This window comes from Microtus pennsylvanicus, chromosome 5 (genome assembly GCF_037038515.1).
Source record: "Microtus pennsylvanicus isolate mMicPen1 chromosome 5, mMicPen1.hap1, whole genome shotgun sequence".
Classification (NCBI taxonomy): Eukaryota; Metazoa; Chordata; class Mammalia; order Rodentia; family Cricetidae; genus Microtus; species Microtus pennsylvanicus.
The window spans coordinates 83,315,953-83,335,474 of NC_134583.1; the positions used below are offsets into that span (position 1 = coordinate 83,315,953).

The window sequence follows — 19,522 nt, forward strand, 5'->3', positions numbered from 1 at the left end:
ATATCTATCTATCTATCTATCTATCTATCTATCTATCTATCTATCTATCTATCTACCTATCTATCTATCTATTTGTGTGCATATGTAGGCCTAAGTTGTCATTTCTCAGGTTCTGTCCACCTTGGTTTTTGAGAAAAGGTCTCTCTCACTGGTCTTGAACTTTCTGGGTAGGCCAGATCAGATGCTCAGTGAGTCCCAGAGATTCTTTAGTTCAGCCTCCCCGGTTCTGGAATCACAGGAACATGTTATCATGCTTTGCTTTATATATATATGCGTGCGTGCGTGCGTGTGTGTGTCTGTCTGTGTGTGTGTGTGCATGTGTGTGTCATAGGGACTTGATGGTTCAAGTAGAGGAGTGGGATGATGGGAGAAACAGCAATCATAGGAGGTCTCAGCCTCAGCGTTGGGAGTGACTAATACCCACTCTGTATATCTCCTCGGGGAAGTGCAGGGGTGACATGACCTGCAGTCCAGGGTTTGGTACCCAATGGAGTCCTGTCAGGAGATCAATGCAATTCATCTGAGACACAGGGGACCATGTTCTTCCACACACACATCACCTACCTGTTTGTGAAGAACCACCTCGCTCCATCAACGGCTGGGCAAGCACTGCTCCCTCCTGGTGACACCACCCAGTTCCACAGAGACCTTCTCCTGGGGCTCCCAGGAGCCCACTGACCATAAGCTTGCCATTCGTTTGCACACAAACAGAAAAGGAAGGACACTGGAGGAGACTTATTTTATAGTGACAGAGATGATTTTATTGAAGGAAAATATTACAGTGTTCTAATAGACAGGTATGAAACTGGAGTGAAGGGGGAGCCAGTGTGGACCATGCTGGCAGGAAGACATGGTGTAAAGTGGTTAGTGTGTTGCTCTCAGCTTCTAAGAAGGCACACACAGGTGGCCTTCACCCGGTGCTACAGACCCTTAGCATCCATCATCTTCTGGGAGGAGTGGACAGTGACCAATAAATGTTAGAAAGTCTTGTGTCCTCTATTATCTTAAAACCCGGGGCTGAGCTGTAAAGAAAGTCAAATTCAAGAGAAAGAGACTTCCAGAGACACAAGATGACATCTGCTCTGTGCACGAGGAGAAGAGCCAGCTCCACCCTACCCTACCCCAGCTGACAGCTAGGAGTCAGATATCTCAGATCTTGCACTGGCAGCACACAGGAGCACAACAGCTGGACTGGCAGCAGCAGGGCTTGCAGCAGCTGGACTGGCAACAGGACCCACAGCCTGAAGAGCAGCAGGGCTTGCAGCAGCTGGACTGACAGCAGGACCCGCAGCCTGAAGAGCAGCAGGGTTTGCAGCAGCTGGACTGGCAGCAGGACCCACAGCCTGAAGAGCAGCAGGGCTTGCAGCAGCTGGACTGACAGCAGGACCCACATCCTGAAGAGCAGCAGGGCTTGCAGCAGCTTGACTGGCAGCAGCAGGGCTTGCAGCAGCTGGACTGACAACAGCTGGACTTGCATCCTCCACAGGAATCACAGCCCCCACAGGAGCTACAGCCTCCCTTGCAGCCTCCACAGGAACCACAGCCCCCACAGGAGCTACAGCCTCCCTTGCAGCCTCCACAGGAACCACAGCCCCCACAGGAACCACAGCCTCCCTTGCAGCCCCCACAGGAGCCACAGCCCCCACAGGAACCACAGCCTCCCTTGCAGCCCCCACAGGAACCACAGCCCCCACAGGAGCTACAACCTCCTTTGCAGCCCCCACAGGAACCACAGCCTCCCTTGCAGCCCCCACAGGAGCCACAGCCCCCACAGGAACCACAGCCTCCCTTGCAGCCTCCACAGCTGGAGCAGGAACAGGCAGGCACACAGCAGCACACAGGCTTGCAGCAGCAGGAGCCACAGCCCCCACAGCTGGAGCCACAGCCTCCAGAACAGCCACAGCAGCTCATGGTTCTGATGTTGGGTTGAGGATGGAGTAGGTCAGAGATGCAGGAGTAGAGGGATGTGTGAAAGTCTGGAGCCTCCTGAGCCTTTATATTCCTGCCTGGGTGTTGCTGGGCTCCTGGTCACTTCCTTGTACCTTCAGGCTATTTCCTTGATGCTGTGGTTTTGTTTGTTGTGCCCATTTCCCTGGCTTTCTGCTGACTGCATGCACTAGTGAATTTTCTTAGGTTTCCAAATTTATTCTCTTCCTTGTTTGCATTAACCTTGTTGTCTGCTTCCTGGATGATTGTCACCTGCTGTTCGCTGACTTCATGTGACTAGGTGGTGACACTTTCATGTCCAGGTTCTTTTATACCTTTTCTATTTGGATTTGTCTCCCTAGGTTTACCTTTGAGAGCCATTAGTGACCTTAGACATGACACCTCTGTCATGGCACCTTTAAAACTCATATTGTTTCATCGAATTAGAGGCTTTATAGATCTGAGTAAACTGAGATCATTACACTGGGAGGTGATCGTTAGTTATCTGGATGAACTCACATGAACTTTCTCGAAAGAGATATGACACCAAGGGAAGACAAAGATGTGCAGATAAATCAGAGGGTCTTGAAGTCCCAAGCTGATGGGATCTCATACCAAGGACTAGTGACAGCTCTGAGGAACTGAAAGAGGCAAGGAATAGTTTTTCCTCCAGAGCTTCCAGAGGAACCAGTGACAACCCCGTATCAGCCCGTGACACTGAGATGGACCCCAGAACTGTGTGTTTCTGAGACCAAGTTGTACTGTAGTTCTGTAGTTATCAGATTATACAACTCAGTTATATTATACAGATTATTATATTATTATACAGATGATTAATCTCAGTTATACAGAGTTTGACATTTGGAGATGGAATGTTGTTGTAATGAGCATCTAATAATGCGCAGTGACTATCATCTATCTATCTATCTATCTATCTATCTATCTATCTATCTATCTATCTATCATCTATCTATCTATGTAACTATCATCTATCTATCTATCTATCTATCTATCTATCTATCTATCTATCTATCTATCATCTATCTATCTATGTAACTATCATCTATCTATCTATCTATCTATCTATCTATCTATCACATATGCATGTACCTTCTGTCTATCAGGCATCTGTCCATCTCTTTCTGTCACTGACTTTGATGTGTACTGTGTGGTATTTGTTCCCTGTACATGCACAGTCTGTGATTCTGACATTTGCTCCGTGCTCCGTCATTGGCCGTGCACCTCTTGTACCATCACTCACTCTCCTTGGCTCTGTCAATTTTCTTCCCATCATAATAGGATCCTTAACCTTGAGTGACTCTCACACAATGTCTCAGTTCTTTCGTGCCAGATCCATTTCTTCAGTACAGTCTATCTGAGATGAAACTGTGCTGGCATGTATAATTCCTTTCTTTCTTTGTACTGTTGAGTAATATTCCACTGTTGACTGCATTTCTTCACTCACCTTTTAATGGCATTTATGTTGTTTCCACTTTTTGGAAAATTAATAAATCTACTATACATATATACATACACACATATGTGTTTTTATATATATATATATGTATGTATATATATGCTTTGTGGATATATAGTCTCTGTTGACAGAGGTTTCTGTCCTACCTGGTCCTGTTGCCTTTCAGTCCCAAAGAGACACACAGAGGCTTCCATTAATTATAAACTGGTTGGCTATTAGGTCAGTTTCTTATTAACTCTTATAACATCTTAAATTAGCCCCTAATTCTTTTCTGTTTAGGCCACATGGCTTGGTACCTTTTATTAGTGATGTAATCTCATCTTGCTTCTTCTGTGTCTGGGTTTCAACTGCACACTGGCTGCTTCCTCTTCCCACAATTCTCCTGTTCTCATTAACTGCCTCTACTTCCTGCCTGGTTGCCCTCCTTCTACTTCCGTCTTGGTTGCCCTACCTCTACTTCCTGCCTGGTTGCCACACTTACACTTCTTGCCTGGCTAATGGCCAATGAGAATTTTATCAAAATAATACAAGTGACAGTGTACAGACCATTGTTTCACAGCACTCCCCCCCCCCCATTTTCTTGAAACTAGATCTCTTGGACTTATACATGGGGCAACTTGGCAGGAAGTAGAGGTGGGAAGATGAGAACAGGAGATTTCTGGGAAGAGGAAAGAGTCTGTCTGCAGTCAGCACAGAGGAATCAAGACACAGAGTAAGCAAGATGAGAATGCCTCACTGTTAAAAGATACCAAGCCACGTGGCTAACACAGACAAGAATTATTATGGGGTTATTTAAGATGTAAGAAAGAGTTAATAAGAAGCCCGAGCTAATAGGCCAACCATTTTATGATTAATATAGCTCTCTGTGTGTTTCTTTGAGGCTGAATGACTGTGGCACTGGGCAGGACAGAAATCCCTGTCAACATGGGGGAAATGACAATCTATGGAGACCCAAAGAAAATTTAAGATTATAGTCAAATACTGAATGGAAAATTCTGTGAGGCTTTATCATCTCAGCCAACAGTCTTGAGGCTATTCTGGATGTAGGATTCAGAAGAAACTCCAACAGAGGTCCTCTGAAACGTTGGATCATGTAGGCCATCTGCTCCTATCAGAGATTTTTTTAGGGTGTCTTTTTTGGTCAAACCTGATTTTTCTTACCCCAGAATAAGTCCACAGCCTCTCATTTCCTGTGGAAATAAAAGCAAAACCTCTTCTCCAAAGTAACATATCTTTTAACTTAAATTTTGAAGTCAAGGCATTTTCAAAATGTATATGTTGGATTAATCCAGCAGCATTTATAATCAAATGTCTTTCAACAGCTGTTGCTCCTTCCCTTGCCATCAAACACTTCAAAGACAACACAGTAATTTACAGTATCCAGATACTCTGTATATTTTCCATCATTATGTGGCTTTATTTTAAACTATTTCCTTTATTTTTATTTTTAATTTTTGTTTTTTTGAGACAGGGTTTCTTTGTGTATCTTTGGTTGTCCTGGAACTCACTCTGTAGACCAGACTGCACTTGAATTCATAGAGATCCACCTGCCTCTGGTTCCCAAGTGCTGGGATTATAGGTGTGTGCCACCACACCCAACTACACTTTTACGTTTTTATTTTAAGGACTTTATTCTTTTTTTTTCTCTCCCAAGCCTACATATATTTTAAAACCCACTCTAAACCATTTAGAGTTTTTATTCGTCTTGAATTTGTCTTTACTGTATATCTCTTTTTTTCTGACCACATGAGTCTTTAATTTTCTAAGTGATATGGCAAGGATTAAAGCTGTTGCTTTGACAGCTGGACCCACCCAATTCCTTAGCTTTCTCAGAGTTTAGCTTCATGGTGGAGATACTGGTATGAGCCCTGTTTATTGCCAGAACTCTATGGAGTTTCAAGGTCCTTGCCACCACCAAGAAGCATCCTTTAGGCTATTCATAAACACCATTTAAGTATTTTGTGGGGGGCCCCTCTTAAAAGTGCTGCAAGGTTTTTGCAGCTGAAGCTGAGTCAGGAAGCCTCTCTTAAAAAAAAAACTCAGTTGCCTCTAACAAACAGAGCTCATCTGAAAAAATGCTGCTACCAAGAAGCCTTGCTTAGCTCTGTTCTTTTGTGTCTAGAATTCCTTTCCAAGCTCTCTCAGCTTTTATATGAATGTAGTTGGCCACACTGGAACCATTTGTTGACAGTAGATTCTGTCCCACCTGGTCCCACAGCCATTCAGCTCCAGAGAAACCCACAGAGGTTTACATTTATTACAAACTGGTTATCTGTTCTAATAAGGCCACTTGTTTGATTCCTGGCCTCCTGAAGCTCAGACCTGAAATAATCACACAGAAACTATATTATTTAAAATACTGCTTGGCCTATTAGCTCTTGCTTCTCATTGGTTAACACTTATATCTTAATTTAAGATATCTCCATTAATCTGTGTATTGCCACGTGGCTGTGTCTTACCAGCTAAAGTTCTGGCGTCTCTCTCTGTCTGGGCTACATGGCTTCTCCCTGGCTCTGCCTCCTTTCTCCCTACATTCAGTTTAGTTTTCCCGACCTAGCTGTGTTCTACCCTATCAGGCCAAGCTATTTCCTTTATTAGCCAATGGTATTCACAGCATACAGAGGGGAATCCCATGTCAGTTGGTCTATTAGCTTAGGCTTTCTTATTAACTAACTCTTACATTTTACATTAACCCATTACCCTTGTCTGTGTTAGCCATGTGGCATTCTCATTTTGCTTCCTCTGCATCTGAGTAACAACAATAAACTGAGCCTTTCCTCTTTCCAGAATTCTTCTATTCTGGTTGCCCTGCCTATAATTTCTGCCTATCTACTGGCCGATCAGCTTCTTATTAAGCCAACACAAGTGACAAATCTTTACAGAGTACAAGACCATTGTCCCTAAGCATACTCTCCTCTCATTTCTCTTTTAAACATACATGAAATGAAATAGCCAGACTATTTCAATGTTCCAGTAGGTTGTACCTCTATAACAGCTAGAGAGTTGAGCTTCAGTGGATCCACATCCTTGTCAATATTTGCTATTGTGATTTTTCTTAATTCCTGATTCTAACAGGTATCAGTGGGCTCTCATGCCTTTAAATTCCCTGATGGTAACTGACACTAAATATCTGTTCACATATACTGGACCTTTTAACTTTTTGTTTAAAGAATACTTTTTTTTTTTAAAAAAATTGGATATTATACTTAGCTTCAGCAGGGAACTTGACATACCTGGGAAAAAGGAACCTCAACTGAAGAACTGATTCTCCCAGACTGGTGTGGCTATGTCTTTGGAGCATTTTCTTTCTTGGTACTTGGGAAGATCCATCCTGTTGTGGGTGGTGCCATCCCTGGGGCTGTGGTTCTGGGCAGTATAAAAAAGCAGGTTGAGCAAGCCATGGAGAGTAAACCTGTAAGTAGCACTCCACCATGGCCTCTGTTTTGCCCCTGCTCCAGGTTCCTGCCCTGAGTTCCTACCCTGATTTCTTTTAATGATGGACTAAAGCTGTAAGATAATATTCCCTTTCTTCCCCAGGCTGGTTTTGGCCATGGTGTTAATCACAGCAGCATAAAGCAGCCTATCACAGAAATAATTTATCAATTTTTACGACTCAGTCTTTTTTAAATATGTATTTTATTATTTCATGTATGTGGTTGTTTTGCCTGGATATGTGTCTGTGCACCACATGTATGCAGTGTCCTCAGAGATGAGAATAAGACATTAGATTGCCTTCAACTAAAGTTTCAGCAACCATGTAGGTGCTGGCAATTGTATCCAGGTCTCCTGAAAGAGTCCCTAGTACTCTTAATTGGTGAGCCATCTCTCCAGCCCCATGGTTCAATCTTTTTATGCCCTATATAAGAAACTTTAGGCTACTTCCAAGTTGTAAGTTTTCCTCAAAAGATTGCTTAGCATTATGTTAGGCCTTCAACATGTTTTTCTTAGCTGTCTCCCACGTGGGTAACCTATATCTAATCTCATTTATTGAACTGCCTTCCCTTCTTCCCTGCATGGCTCCATCAGTTTTACAATTTTTACAAAAACGTTTGCTTGGCCTTTAATTTGAATGACACAAAATTTATAGAAGAATAGAGAGTATTATGTATACTGGTCCATAGTCATGTCATACTCTCTGTCTTCTTCTTCTTCTTCTTCTTCTTCTTCTTCTTCTTCTTCTTCTTCTTCTTCTTCTTCTTCTTCTTCTTCTTCTTCCTCTTCCTCCTCCTCCTCCTCCTCCTCCTCCTCCTTCTCCTCCTCCTCCTCCTCCTCCTTCTTGTTTTTCGAGACAGGGTTTCTCAGTAGCTTTGGAGCCTATCTTGGAACTTCCTCTGTAGACCAGGCTGGCCTCGAACTCACAGAGATCTGCCTGCCTCTGCTTCCCGAGTGCTGGGATTAAAGGCATGTGCCACCACTGCCCGGCTCTGTCTTCTTTTTTTTGTGTTTTCTTTAGCATTGTTTTGAAGTATTATTTGCAGAAATAAATGGGAGATTTTGCTAAATTCATGTACATGCTTTTCATACTAGTGCGGTGAGGGTAAAAGCACATTTTTTAATATCATTCTTTGCTTCTAACATTGATTTCTCTAAATTGACCTTAAATTTGTTTGTTAATTCTAGTATATATTTGCAGAGTCCATCAAATCTTCTATGTTGAGAATCAACATCATTTTTTAAAAATTTTTTATTCCTTTTACCCATAGTTCCCCTTCTCACTCTTCCTCCTTTCCAACCCACACCTCTCTACTCTATTGAAAGGGTAAGGCCTTCCATGGGGAGTCAACAAAACCTGGCACATTAAGTTGAGGCAGGACCAAGCCCATCCCCATGACAGCAAAGCTGAGCAAGGCATCGAATCATAGGGAATGGGTTCCAAAAAGCCAGATCATGTACCAGGGATAGATCCTGGTCTGATTGCCAGGGGCCCCTCAAACAGAACAAGCTACACAACAGTTGTCCACATGCAGGATCATCTCCCTAAAACATGAAAGTGTCAGGGTAGGTCACCAGGAGTGTAAGGGGGACAGGACTACAAAGAAAGGGAAATAGACTTGATAAAAAATAAGTATTGCATGTGGGCACCATTTGGAGGGGGGTGAACCATGAGTTTAGTTTGGGTGGCTTATAGGAGAATCAGTGATGGATTATTTACAAGATCATGGACATCTTAACAGTAGCTACACAATTGAAGAAAATGTCTCTCCCTCTCCAAGTCAACATTAACTGTCTATATGCCATCGAGGAGAGATGGGGGTCTTGTAAGCCCCTCTTCCCATGACAGAGAGATAAAAGACCCAATTATGTGCAGATCTCATATAGTTAAACACAGCAGCTGAGGGTTCAAAAGTGCAAGTGATTTCATGCACTGAGGCAGCATTTCATACCACTCCCCCCCCCGATTGTGTATTCTTTCTCCCCCTCTTCTTCAGTGTTCTCTGAGCCTTTGAGGAGATGATCTAAATGTCCCATTGAGGGTTGAGCATTCAACAGTCATGGATGCCCAGAACTTTGACCAATTATGGATCTCTGCACAAAAAAGCTTCTCTGAAAGCTGACAGTAGCACTAATCCATAGACATAAATATATCCAGAAGGCAATCTGATGAATGCATTATGTTCATGTAGTGAAATAGTAGCAGCAGCTTCCCCATGAGGTCCTATGACCTCCCTAACTATTAACTTTGACCAACTTTACAGTGCTAGATATGAGTACCTTATTATATAGGGGACCTCAAATCCAATAAGGAGGCTGTTGGCTGCCTCCAGAGAATCATGTTGCTATTGCCCTAGTAGCTACATCTTTGCTGGCAGGCTAGTAGTATTGTGCATAAGGCTCAAACAGGGTAAACCACTGATTGTGATTCTCTCCTAGCCACCTACATAGCATCATCTAGCACTATGAGGGCTAGCCAGCAGGGAGTATTTTCAGCTGAGTTCTTGCTTGACTTCTCCATGTCCTACAACCAAAGTATATGTCAACACTTCTTGGACAAGCTAGCCTTGTGTTTTGTGCTAGTTACATGGAACAGACCAATATAGGACCTTAAATATAGGCAAACCTTCATGACTGCATCCCAGTTAGGGTTTTATTATCTGGCAGAGGTGAGCAGATCTGGCGGGCATCCTATTTTCTATTTAGACATAAGAGTGGCTGCTATGTGTCCTGATGATCAGCTTCACTCACCTACAGCTCATCCAGGGGCTCTGGATGAGACAATGTTCCTGAACCCTGGCAGTCCAAATACCTGTCAGCCCCAGGAAGTAAATCTGCAGGGCAGTAGTCTGTGAAGGAATCCTGTGGGCTTCTCAGAGGCTGTATAAAGATGCATTCCCACCCCAGTTCCCCCTTCCACAATGTTACCTAGGTTCTCTACTAAGACCGTATGAGAGCATTGGATGTCTCCGGATTGAGGACATGTGTGGATGGTGTGTGCTGTGCACCTGTTGACTGGGTATAGATTTCCTGGAGTGAATCAAACTCTGAAATGTACTCTGATGCAAACAAAAGGGGCGGAGAAAAGATAACCACAGTGTCATAGTCGGCTTTAACTGTCAATTTGACATGGCCTAGAGTCACCTGAGAAAGGAATCATTTGAAGGACTGCCCAGATGAGATTGGCCTTTGGGTGCATCGGTGGGGGATTGTCTTGATTATTACTGATGTCGGAGGGCCCAGACTTTCAGAGGCAGCACCATTCCCTAGGCAGGCTGTCCTCGCCTGTATAGGGAAGCTAGTGAGCATGATACTGTGATCAAGCCAGCAAGCTGCCTTCCTCCATGGTTTCTGCTTCAGGTTCCTTCTTGAGTTCCTGCACTTCCTTTAATGGCGGTCTGTGACCTGGAAGTGTAAGCCAAATAAATCCTTTCCAAGTTCCTTTTGCTCAGAGAAATTTATCACAGTAACAGAAAAACTAGAACACACACCATGGACAGAACTGTCTGTAGTGAACAGTAACTTTATTAAATTGGAATTTAATTTGATTTTAACAGGCAAAGGTAGAAACCTCCCTCACTGCCCCAGGAAGGAAGCCATGCTGGGAAGAACTGACTATCATAGAAGCAGGAAGAATAAGTTCGGGTGAGGGTAGGGGCTTGTTCCCCCGGACATATTTAACGGATCACAGGAATGGAGTTATGTGCATGAGACGAGTGGAAGAGGTAGACAAGAACAGAAGTAGAGACTAGCATAGAGCAGAGACATGCCTGAGGGTTGGAATGTATACTTTATCCAGAAGAATGAAACAGATGGGTGGCTTGTGGTGCTGCAGAGGAGAATGTTAGAAGACCACAGGATCAGGAAGTAGTCAGGGAACAATGAAATCAGGAACCTCCCTAGTTGTGGTTGAGGGAAATCTCATGAAGCCTGTGACCAGTACATCAGATCTTGCACTGACAGCACACGGGCCCACAGCAGCAGGGCTTACAGCAGCTGGATTGACAGCAGGACCCACATCCTGAAGAGCAGCAGGGTTTGCAGCAGCTGGACTGGCAGCAGGACCCGCAGCCTGAAGAGCAGCAGGGCTTGCAGCAGCTGGACTGGCAGCAGGACCCACAGCCTGAAGAGCAGCAGGGCTTGCAGCAGCTGGACTGGCAGCAGGACCCACAGCCTGAAGAGCAGCAGGGTTTGCAGCAGCTGGACTGGCAGCAGGACCCACAGCCTGAAGAGCAGCAGGGCTTGCAGCAGCTGGATTGACAGCAGGACCCACAGCCTGAAGAGCAGCAGGGCTTGCAGCAGCTGGACTGACAGCAGGACCCACAGCCTGAAGAGCAGCAGGGTTTGCAGCAGCTGGATTGACAGCAGCAGGGCTTGCAGCCCCCACAGGAGCTACAACCTCCTTTGCAGCCCCCACAGGAACCACAGCCTCCCTTGCAGCCCCCACAGGAACCACAGCCCCCACAGGAGCTACAACCTCCTTTGCAGCCCCCACAGGAACCACAGCCTCCCTTGCAGCCCCCACAGGAACCACAGCCTCCCTTGCAGCCCCCACAGGAGCCACAGCCCCCACAGGATCCACAGCCACCCTTGCAGCCTCCACAGCTGGAGCAGGAACAGGCAGGCACACAACAGCACACAGGTTTGCAGCAGCAGGAGCCACAGCCCCCACAGCTGGAGCCACAGCCTCCAGAACAGCCACAGCAGCTCATGGTTCTGGTGTTGGGTTGAGGATGGAGTAGGTCAGAGATGCAGGAGTAGAGGGAAGTGTGAAAGTGTGGAGCCTCCTGAGCCTGGGCCCTTTATATTCCTGCCCAGGGTCAGGTGTGAGACTGCATATGGTCACTTCCCTGTTGTGTCCTTCCCTGGCTGTGACTCTCTTTCCTCCTTCCCCCTAATGCTCATTCCTCCCCTATATGGGATTGTCTTGTGTTGCCTAGATCAGGTGCAGGTCTGTCACATGTGCCATCAGTGACCTATATCCTCCTCAGATATTGTTTTGCAGCTTCTGCAGGGACTCCTTGAAGAGGGCGCCATTGGCCCCTGTTCTCATCTGGGTGCAGCTCTGTCTGTCCCCTCTGTGAAGATCCTGCCTGCCTATGGATGGTGAGCAACCTCAGAGCCAGACTGCATGAATACACACTGCAATTTAGTCTCCTCCTTGATCAGGGACGGCCGGGAGCTGATTACAGACCCTTCCACATAATAGTTTCCTAGGCACATCCTCTTGGTGCTGCATGGCCATGTCCAGGGGCAGTCTGGGGTGCGATTCAGGTCAGCTTTGCATGGTAGGAGGGAAGGGGCCAGTGAGCAAGCATTAAGCCAGCAGGTACAGTTTCGAAGAATAACTCCGCAACAGGAATAATTTGTCCAAACTGGAAGGCACTGGGTGACAGAACATCAAAGACATATTCACCCCAGTGAGGTCAGGTAAGCCCACACCTTCTCACTTCTCCAGCATCAACATTGGCTCTGCCAAAACCCCAAGATCTGAAGTTGACGGGGGCCTGAGTCTATAATGTTCACTGCAGTCCTGAACACCAATGATGTGTGTGTCCACATATGTGTATAGTGTATTGTGTGTGTGTGCACATGCACGCACGTGTATGTGTAAGTGTAGAAGCACTTGGTGAAGTTGACCAGGAAAAGTCTTTGAAAAGGTGGTTCTATGAGTCTGATTAGATATTGCACAAGGAGGCAGCGACAGGCCCGGAGGCTGGAGCAGGGAAAGGCTTAGTGTGCACAGATACCAGGGCTCCTCAGTTCTCCGACAGCCACTCTCTCAGGCTGTGCGCGAGGAAGAAGGCAATGCTGGAAGCTGCTCCTCCTCAGATGAACCTTCTGGAAGGTTCCGAGCTGGAAGAATGCTTCCTTCTCTCCTGGCTTATCACATAACTCCATCTCCAGGAGGAAACTGGGAGTAGAGATGGAGAACCACTGTGTCTCAAAAGAGGACAAAGGAAGGGGTGGCTGGTACTTGGAATCCCAGCAGCTGAGGAGAGACGAGGTATAGGCACCATTCCATAGTCTCCATTGGAGATTTTTTATCATGACAGAGCGTTTATGGGTCTCACTGGAGACTCTCAGGACAGGAGTTCAGAACTTTCCATTATGTTCTAGTCCCTGGAACAGCTGTGGACTCCAGAAATCTGTGTTTGAGGGTGTTGTGAACCTGTTTCAAGGCGTGTATGGGGCTGGTGTTTTAGCAGTCTAGAGTAGTGAGTGTCTTAATCGTTCTCCATCAAGTCTCTGGTTACCTGGGGTTTTGTGTGGTTCGCCACCAGGGGGTGCTGTGTCGCATGTTACTTTTGAGTACGTGGTCTGCTTGAGCGGAATCTGGCCTCACCTCCAGATTAGCCACTTTCTTTGTGACATCTGTGTTTCTGGGATTTTGGAGGCTAATTCTCAATTCAGAAAGGGAATTAGAGTAATAAAAGTAACTACAAAACATTAGGGATTGGAAGACTGTCAAATCCGGAAAATGATATTATTTGTATTGAATGGTACAAATTCCACACTATTGTAGTTTTCTCCCACTGTATTTTTGGCCACTTGGGCACAGATTTAAGTGTCACACCTGAAGGTATCTATTTCATATTGAGAGAAACAGTGTTGTTCTCCTTTCTCCTTTATCATAATTGATTGGATTTTTAAAAGGGCGGTCTTAAAATTTTATTTTGTTTTATTTTGTATTGCCATTTAAAATTCTAGTTTTGGGGCTGGATAAGTGCTTAAGAACACTGACTGCTTTTCAGAGGACCTGAATTCGGTTCTCAGACTCCACTTGGTAGTTCACAAGAGCCTGTAACTCCTGTTTCAGAGGATCTGATATCCTCTTCTGACCTCCCTGGGCCTGGGCATGCATGTAGTGCCCATAAAGACATGCATGTGTGTGCACAGATAAAAATAAACTAAAATGTAAAAAATATAGCTATTTTCAGTTCTAAAGAAATCTTAAATGTTTCACATGATCAGTGTAACATTTCAAAGCATCAACATTTTTTATATGCAGAACCTAATCTTATAGTCTCTATTATTTATTACTTAAAAATTATTACACATGCGCCAGAAGTGATAGTCAGAGGACAGCTTGAAGGGGTCAGTTCTCCCTTCCACTACGTGGGTCCCAGGGATCCAACTCAGTTCACCAAACTTGGCTACGAGTGCCTTTACACAGAAAGACACCCTTGCTGCCTGTGGTTTATGATTTTTAAAATGTATTGTCCTTGTTTGGGTTCCATTATCTGTGAAAAAGTACTGACCAAAAGCAACTTGTGGAGGGGAAGAGTTTATTTAGCTTACATTTCCTCATTATTTGAGGCAGGAATTTAAGGCAGGAACCTAGAAGCAGGAACTGAAGCAAAGACCGTGGAGGAACGTAGCCTGCTGGCTTACTCTCCGTGACTTGCTAAGCTTCCTTCCTAGTTTGTTTTTTCCTTCCTTCCTTCCTTCCTTCCTTCCTTCCTTCCTTCCTTCCTTCCTCCCTCCCTCCCTCCATCCCTCCCTATTTTCCTTCTTCCCTTCCTTCTTCCCTTCCTTCTTCCCTTCCTTTATTCCTTCCTTCCCTCTTTCTTTCCTCCCCCTTGTCTGTCTGTGTATCTCTCTCTGCATTGTGTGTTCTGATTGCCAGGAAGGATATTTTCAGTAATTTAATCTTTCAAAAGACTTATTTATTTATTTTGAGACAGGATTTGGAGTCTATCCTGGAACTTGCTCTGTAGACCAGGCTGGCCTCGAACTCACAGAGATCCATCCACCTGTCTCTGCCTCCCACGTGCTGGGATTAAAGGCATGTGCCACCACCGTTCGGCAGACTTACTTAGTTTTATCTTATGTGTATGGGTGTTTTGCCTTCATGTATGTCTGTGCACCGCATGTGTACAGTGCATACAGAGACCAGGAGAAGCCACTAAATCTCTTGGGACTGTGGTTACAGATGGTTGTAGCCGCCATGTGGGTGCTGGGAATCGAACCTGAGTCCTCTGGAAGAGAAGTCAGTGCTCATAACTGTTGAGACACTCCTTCAGCTCTTTGGCTTGCTCTCTTAGATAACCCTGAATTAGCTGCCCATGTTGGTGCACCAACAGCAGCTTAGACCCTCCCACATCAACCATTAATCAAGAAAAGGCCCCACTTACTTGCTTTCAGGTCAGTCTGATGGAGGCAATTCCTCATTTGTGGTTCTGTCTTCCCAGATGACTATAGCTTGTGTCAAACTGACAAAATTACTAACCAGGACGCACATTGTTGAGCTGCTAGTGCAGAAGCATTGCTTAGGATGTTTGTGTCTGTATCACCAGGGAAACTGGTCTTAGTTTTCCTTCCGTGTTGTGATCTTATCTGGTTTTGGTAATAGGGTAATACTGGCTTAGTAGGATGAGTTGGCAGAATTCCCTCCCCTTCTATTTTAGTAATACTGTGTGAGCATTGGTTTTAAGATGTGTTAGGAGTCAGTGGGTGACTGTCTACTGCTAACATTTTATTGGTGCTGCTTGTATTGGCGGCTTTAGGTTTTCACATTCCTTTAGTTCAAATTTGTAGGCCAGGGATGTCTAGAAATTGGTCCATTTTTTTTTCCTGTTTGAATTCCTGTCCTGACTTGCATTAATACTGAAGAGAGATTTGGAAGTGTAAGCCAAATAAACCCTTTCCTCCCAAGTTGCTTTCATGGTGTTTCATGGGGTCAGCAACAGTGACCCCAACTAGGACAGAGATGGTACAGGATAGTGGGGTGTTGCTGTGACAAACCGACCATGTGTTTCGGGGAGGACTGTGGAAGGACTTTGGAACTCTGGACTAGAAACGTCATTGAGTGTCGAGAGCTTAGTAGGCTGCTCTGTGGGAGCTTGGAAGATAACAACATTGAGAACAGTGCAGAGGGTGGAGGCCTGGCTTGTGAGGTGTCAGATGGGAAGAGTGTCCATTTGTATGAAGAGTCTGTGGTGCCTGATCAGCCAGAAGCTGAAGAATGAGGTGTGTTTAATAAGAGCCCAGAACCACAAGGTAAAGCCTTGACTTTGCGGGGGTCATGGATGCTGATCAACTGTGATTAAGAAGAGACCAGAATCGTTGAGGTGCAGCTTTCTAGAAAGTGTTCACTTGGGGTCAACACACAGAAGTTATGGTCTCCAGAGGAGCCCAAGGTTGTACCTCCTGCTGGTAGCCAAACTTGGCAATCTAAGAGTCACCCTGGTGGTACTGATTTTGAAGGCATGAAGGGGTCATGGAGAGCAGCTGAGGCTTGGCACTGTGTGGCCGGGTTGGAGTCCCTGAAGACAGCCCAGAGAGGATATTGGTGGAAGTACAGCCCCCTATAGCAGAAGACCCTGGCATGCTGGAAATGCCAGTACATTGGAGTGACCACCAAGAACGGCAGAATCAGAGGATTCTCCAATCAGCTGGAGTCCAGAAGACAAGCTGTGTGTGCTGCAGAGGGCAGAGCCAGAGAAGTGACCCAAGCCCTTTGGAGGAGCTCAGCAGAGTGTGAGCGAGTCCCAGACAGCGGGCACTGAGTTATTTATACTGTTGGAATTTGATTTTGCTTGGCTCAGATTTGTGGCCTGGTTCTTCTCTCTTCAAGTGAGAAAGCATTTAATTTATTTTTTTTTTATTTTACAAGAGACCACAATTGAGAGACTTTGAATTTAAAATGACTTTGGATTTTAAAAGAGACTGGCTATTTTAAAGAGAATAAATTTTCTAGTCTTTGAATTTTTAAAGACTGAGGGACTTTTAAAATTTGGAAGGTTTATAGTGTAATGTTGATGTTAAAGTATGATCTAGGGGAAGAACAAAAACGGAAGGTTTATGGCTCAACAGTAATGTGTTTGTGGGCCAAGCTGACAAGGGGTCAATTGTGCTGGCTAGTTTTATATCAACTTGACACAATCTAGAGTTATCAGAAAGGAAGGAACCTCAATTGAGAAAATGTCTCCATAAGATCCAGATGTAGGGCATTTTCTTAATTAGTGATTGACTGGAGAAGGTCCAACCCATTGTGGGTGGTTCTGTCCCTGGGCTGGTAGTCTGGGGTTCTATAAGAAAGCAAACTGAGCAAGTCACAAGGAGCAAGCCAGGAAGCAGCATCCCTCCATGGTCTCTGCACCAGCTCCTGCCTCCAGGATCCTGCCCTGCTTGAGTTCCTGTCCTGAATCTGAAAGACAAAGTCAGTCACCAAATGGCAGTGGCCAGAATGATTGGGAAAGAATCTAAAAAGCTCAACAGAGCGCCACACCCACAGGAGTGCAAAGCCCAATGAGGACTAACTAGGGAGAAATTTACTGATAGTCAAGTTTTTCTCAGAGTCCAAAACAAAGCCCATATACACATTTTCAGTCTGAGACACCTGGTAACTCCTAGGTGGTAAGGGCGAGATCTGTGGTGGACCACAAGCGAGGCTATGGACCTGCCAACTAAGTGAGCCAATAACTCTTGAACCGTTCAGAGGGAGCGTATTTACCAAGTATTTCCTTACTGTTCAGGCTGTGATAGGCTCAAAAATGTCCACCTCAGTACAGATCACTCCAGTCTCTGCCATAGGGTCAGAAAGCCCACTAGGCCTCTCCTACTCTTGGGAGTCCTTTCTCACTTTCCCTTAGCAAATTTACATCCGTGGAGACCTCCAATCATCCAGTACCATCGCTATGAGAATAAAATCAGACAGTTCATTCAAAGGTGCCTTGAGCCAGCCTTGGTCCAAACACAGATGAACAGGAAAAAATGGTCTCCTGCCAGTTATTCCCCTACCCAGCCCCCTCCCCCCACACACAATCAAACCAGGAGATTAGAGTGGACATTTACTGACAGCCAAGCTGGCCCAGCATGGTCATGCACCTGGTAGGTTCGAAAGTAAACAGGACATAAAATGAAGAGATGAATCCACACACGTTGTTGTTGTTGCTGTTGTAGAGAAGCAGCAGAAAGATCCGGCCAGATGATGGGCGAACGTGTAGGTTGTGCTCTCTCTCCTCACTCCTCCATGGACGGCCTATAGGATTTGCTGATGTTGCTGGAGAGGGATGTTTGCTGGGAGGCTGCTCTTCCAATTGGTGCAGCTCGTGCTTATATCTCTAGGGGCTGATCTTCTTCCAGTTAGTGCAGGTGGTGCTTGATATCGCAGGGGATGATTGGCTACGGGAAGGATGGTGGGTTCGGTGGGTTTGGGTGGTGGAGTGGTTACAGAGTCCAACTGGTGGTGACTGTGGTGCAGCGGCCTGCCTGCAGGACTCTTACCTGTTGACTGGCTGCTGAGGCTGAGGTGGGAAGGGAAGGGACACGGGATGTGCCCTGGGACTCAGGCCCTAGGGATTGGGGCAGTTTACTCACCTCTTCTTCCAATTGTTACAGGTGATTTAGCCTGGTCTCTTATAGAACCTATGACTGCCATCATAGGGATAGCACCATTCATAATAGCCTGGGCCCTCCTCGATCAATGCTAAATAAGAAAATGTAGATCTTGCCTACAGCCAGATTGTATGGAAGCACTCTCTCAATTGTATCTCCCTGCTCTCAGATGACCCTAGCTTATGTCAAGTTGACATAAAACTAGCCAGTACATTGACCGTCACAGTGACCACTACAATGACAACCAGTGACCACCATGACTGACATTCACAGTGACCACTGAAACTGACCACAGTGACCACTATGACTGATAATTAAAGTGAACTCTACAACTGACCACCAAAGTGACCACTTTGACTGAGCCTAATAGTGAGTACTACAACTGATGCCTCAATGACCACCATAGTGACCACTATAGCTAACTATCATAGTGAGACTACAGCTGACTACCTCATGACCACTATGACTATCACAGTGATCATCACAACTCACGCCCACAGAAACTATTATGACTGACCCCCACATGACCATTCTGACTGGCCATGACAGTGATTACTGCAACTGACCACCACAGTGAACACTACAATGGATATCACACCTAACCTCTGCAGATAACCATCTGCCACCCAGGGTACAGCCCCACTGCTCTCTTCCATGGCCCCATGTTTTCTAGGAAAGACTGGTTGATTCACATACAATGTTAGAGGAGGGCATTGAGGCTTAAGAGACACATGGCATTGCTGATGACTCCGGTCCAGCAGCAATGTGTGGTGTGAGCCAGTCTCTCCAGTGCAGGCCTACATCCCCTCTGCCAGGGAAGACCTGTCCTCAGTTTCCCCCACAACCTCTTGAGTAGCTAACTCACTAAGGGAGCTTCCAGAGGCAGACTGGCAATGAGGAAATTTCCACGCTGATGACACCTGCCTGCTATGACATGCTGAGAAAAACATTGGGTGCTGGGGAGAGGTCATCTGAGGAGAGGAGATCTGACTTAGCAGGAAGGGGTATAATGGACCAGCAAGTGCGAAGGCCCTGGGGCAGGTCCTGTGCCAGCACATAGGAGGGGCTGCAAGGAGACTGAGGCAGCTGTCCCCAAGCCAAAGAAGGGGACAGGGTTGGTGGGTTTAGGAGATGGGATGATCCCGAGTGGGCCCAGTGTAGTAGACATGGCTGAAATGGAAGGGGGCATATGCTGATTGGACTCTCAGAGCAGTACCTTGCTGATAATGGCTGGGTCTGCCCTCATCAATAACTAATTAAGAAAATGCCGTACAGCTGGACCTTCTGTGCTGTGGGACAATGGTCTGTATCCTGTCACTTGTATTTTAAATAAATGCCGATTGG

At 45.7% G+C, this 19,522-nt stretch overlaps 1 protein-coding gene across 1 annotated transcript; it reads right to left on the reverse strand.

Annotated features, from left to right (window-relative positions):
• Positions 1–1,149: 1,149 nt before the first annotated feature.
• LOC142851362 (uncharacterized) lies at positions 1,150–11,547 on the reverse strand. Its single transcript, XM_075975220.1, has 3 exons — positions 11,391–11,547; positions 1,560–1,886; positions 1,150–1,514 (listed from the first exon to the last, which is right to left on the reverse strand). Exons 1-3 carry the CDS (start codon positions 11,545–11,547, stop codon positions 1,150–1,152), a joined length of 849 nt encoding a protein of 282 aa, XP_075831335.1.
• Between the last annotated feature and the right edge of the window lie 7,975 nt (positions 11,548–19,522).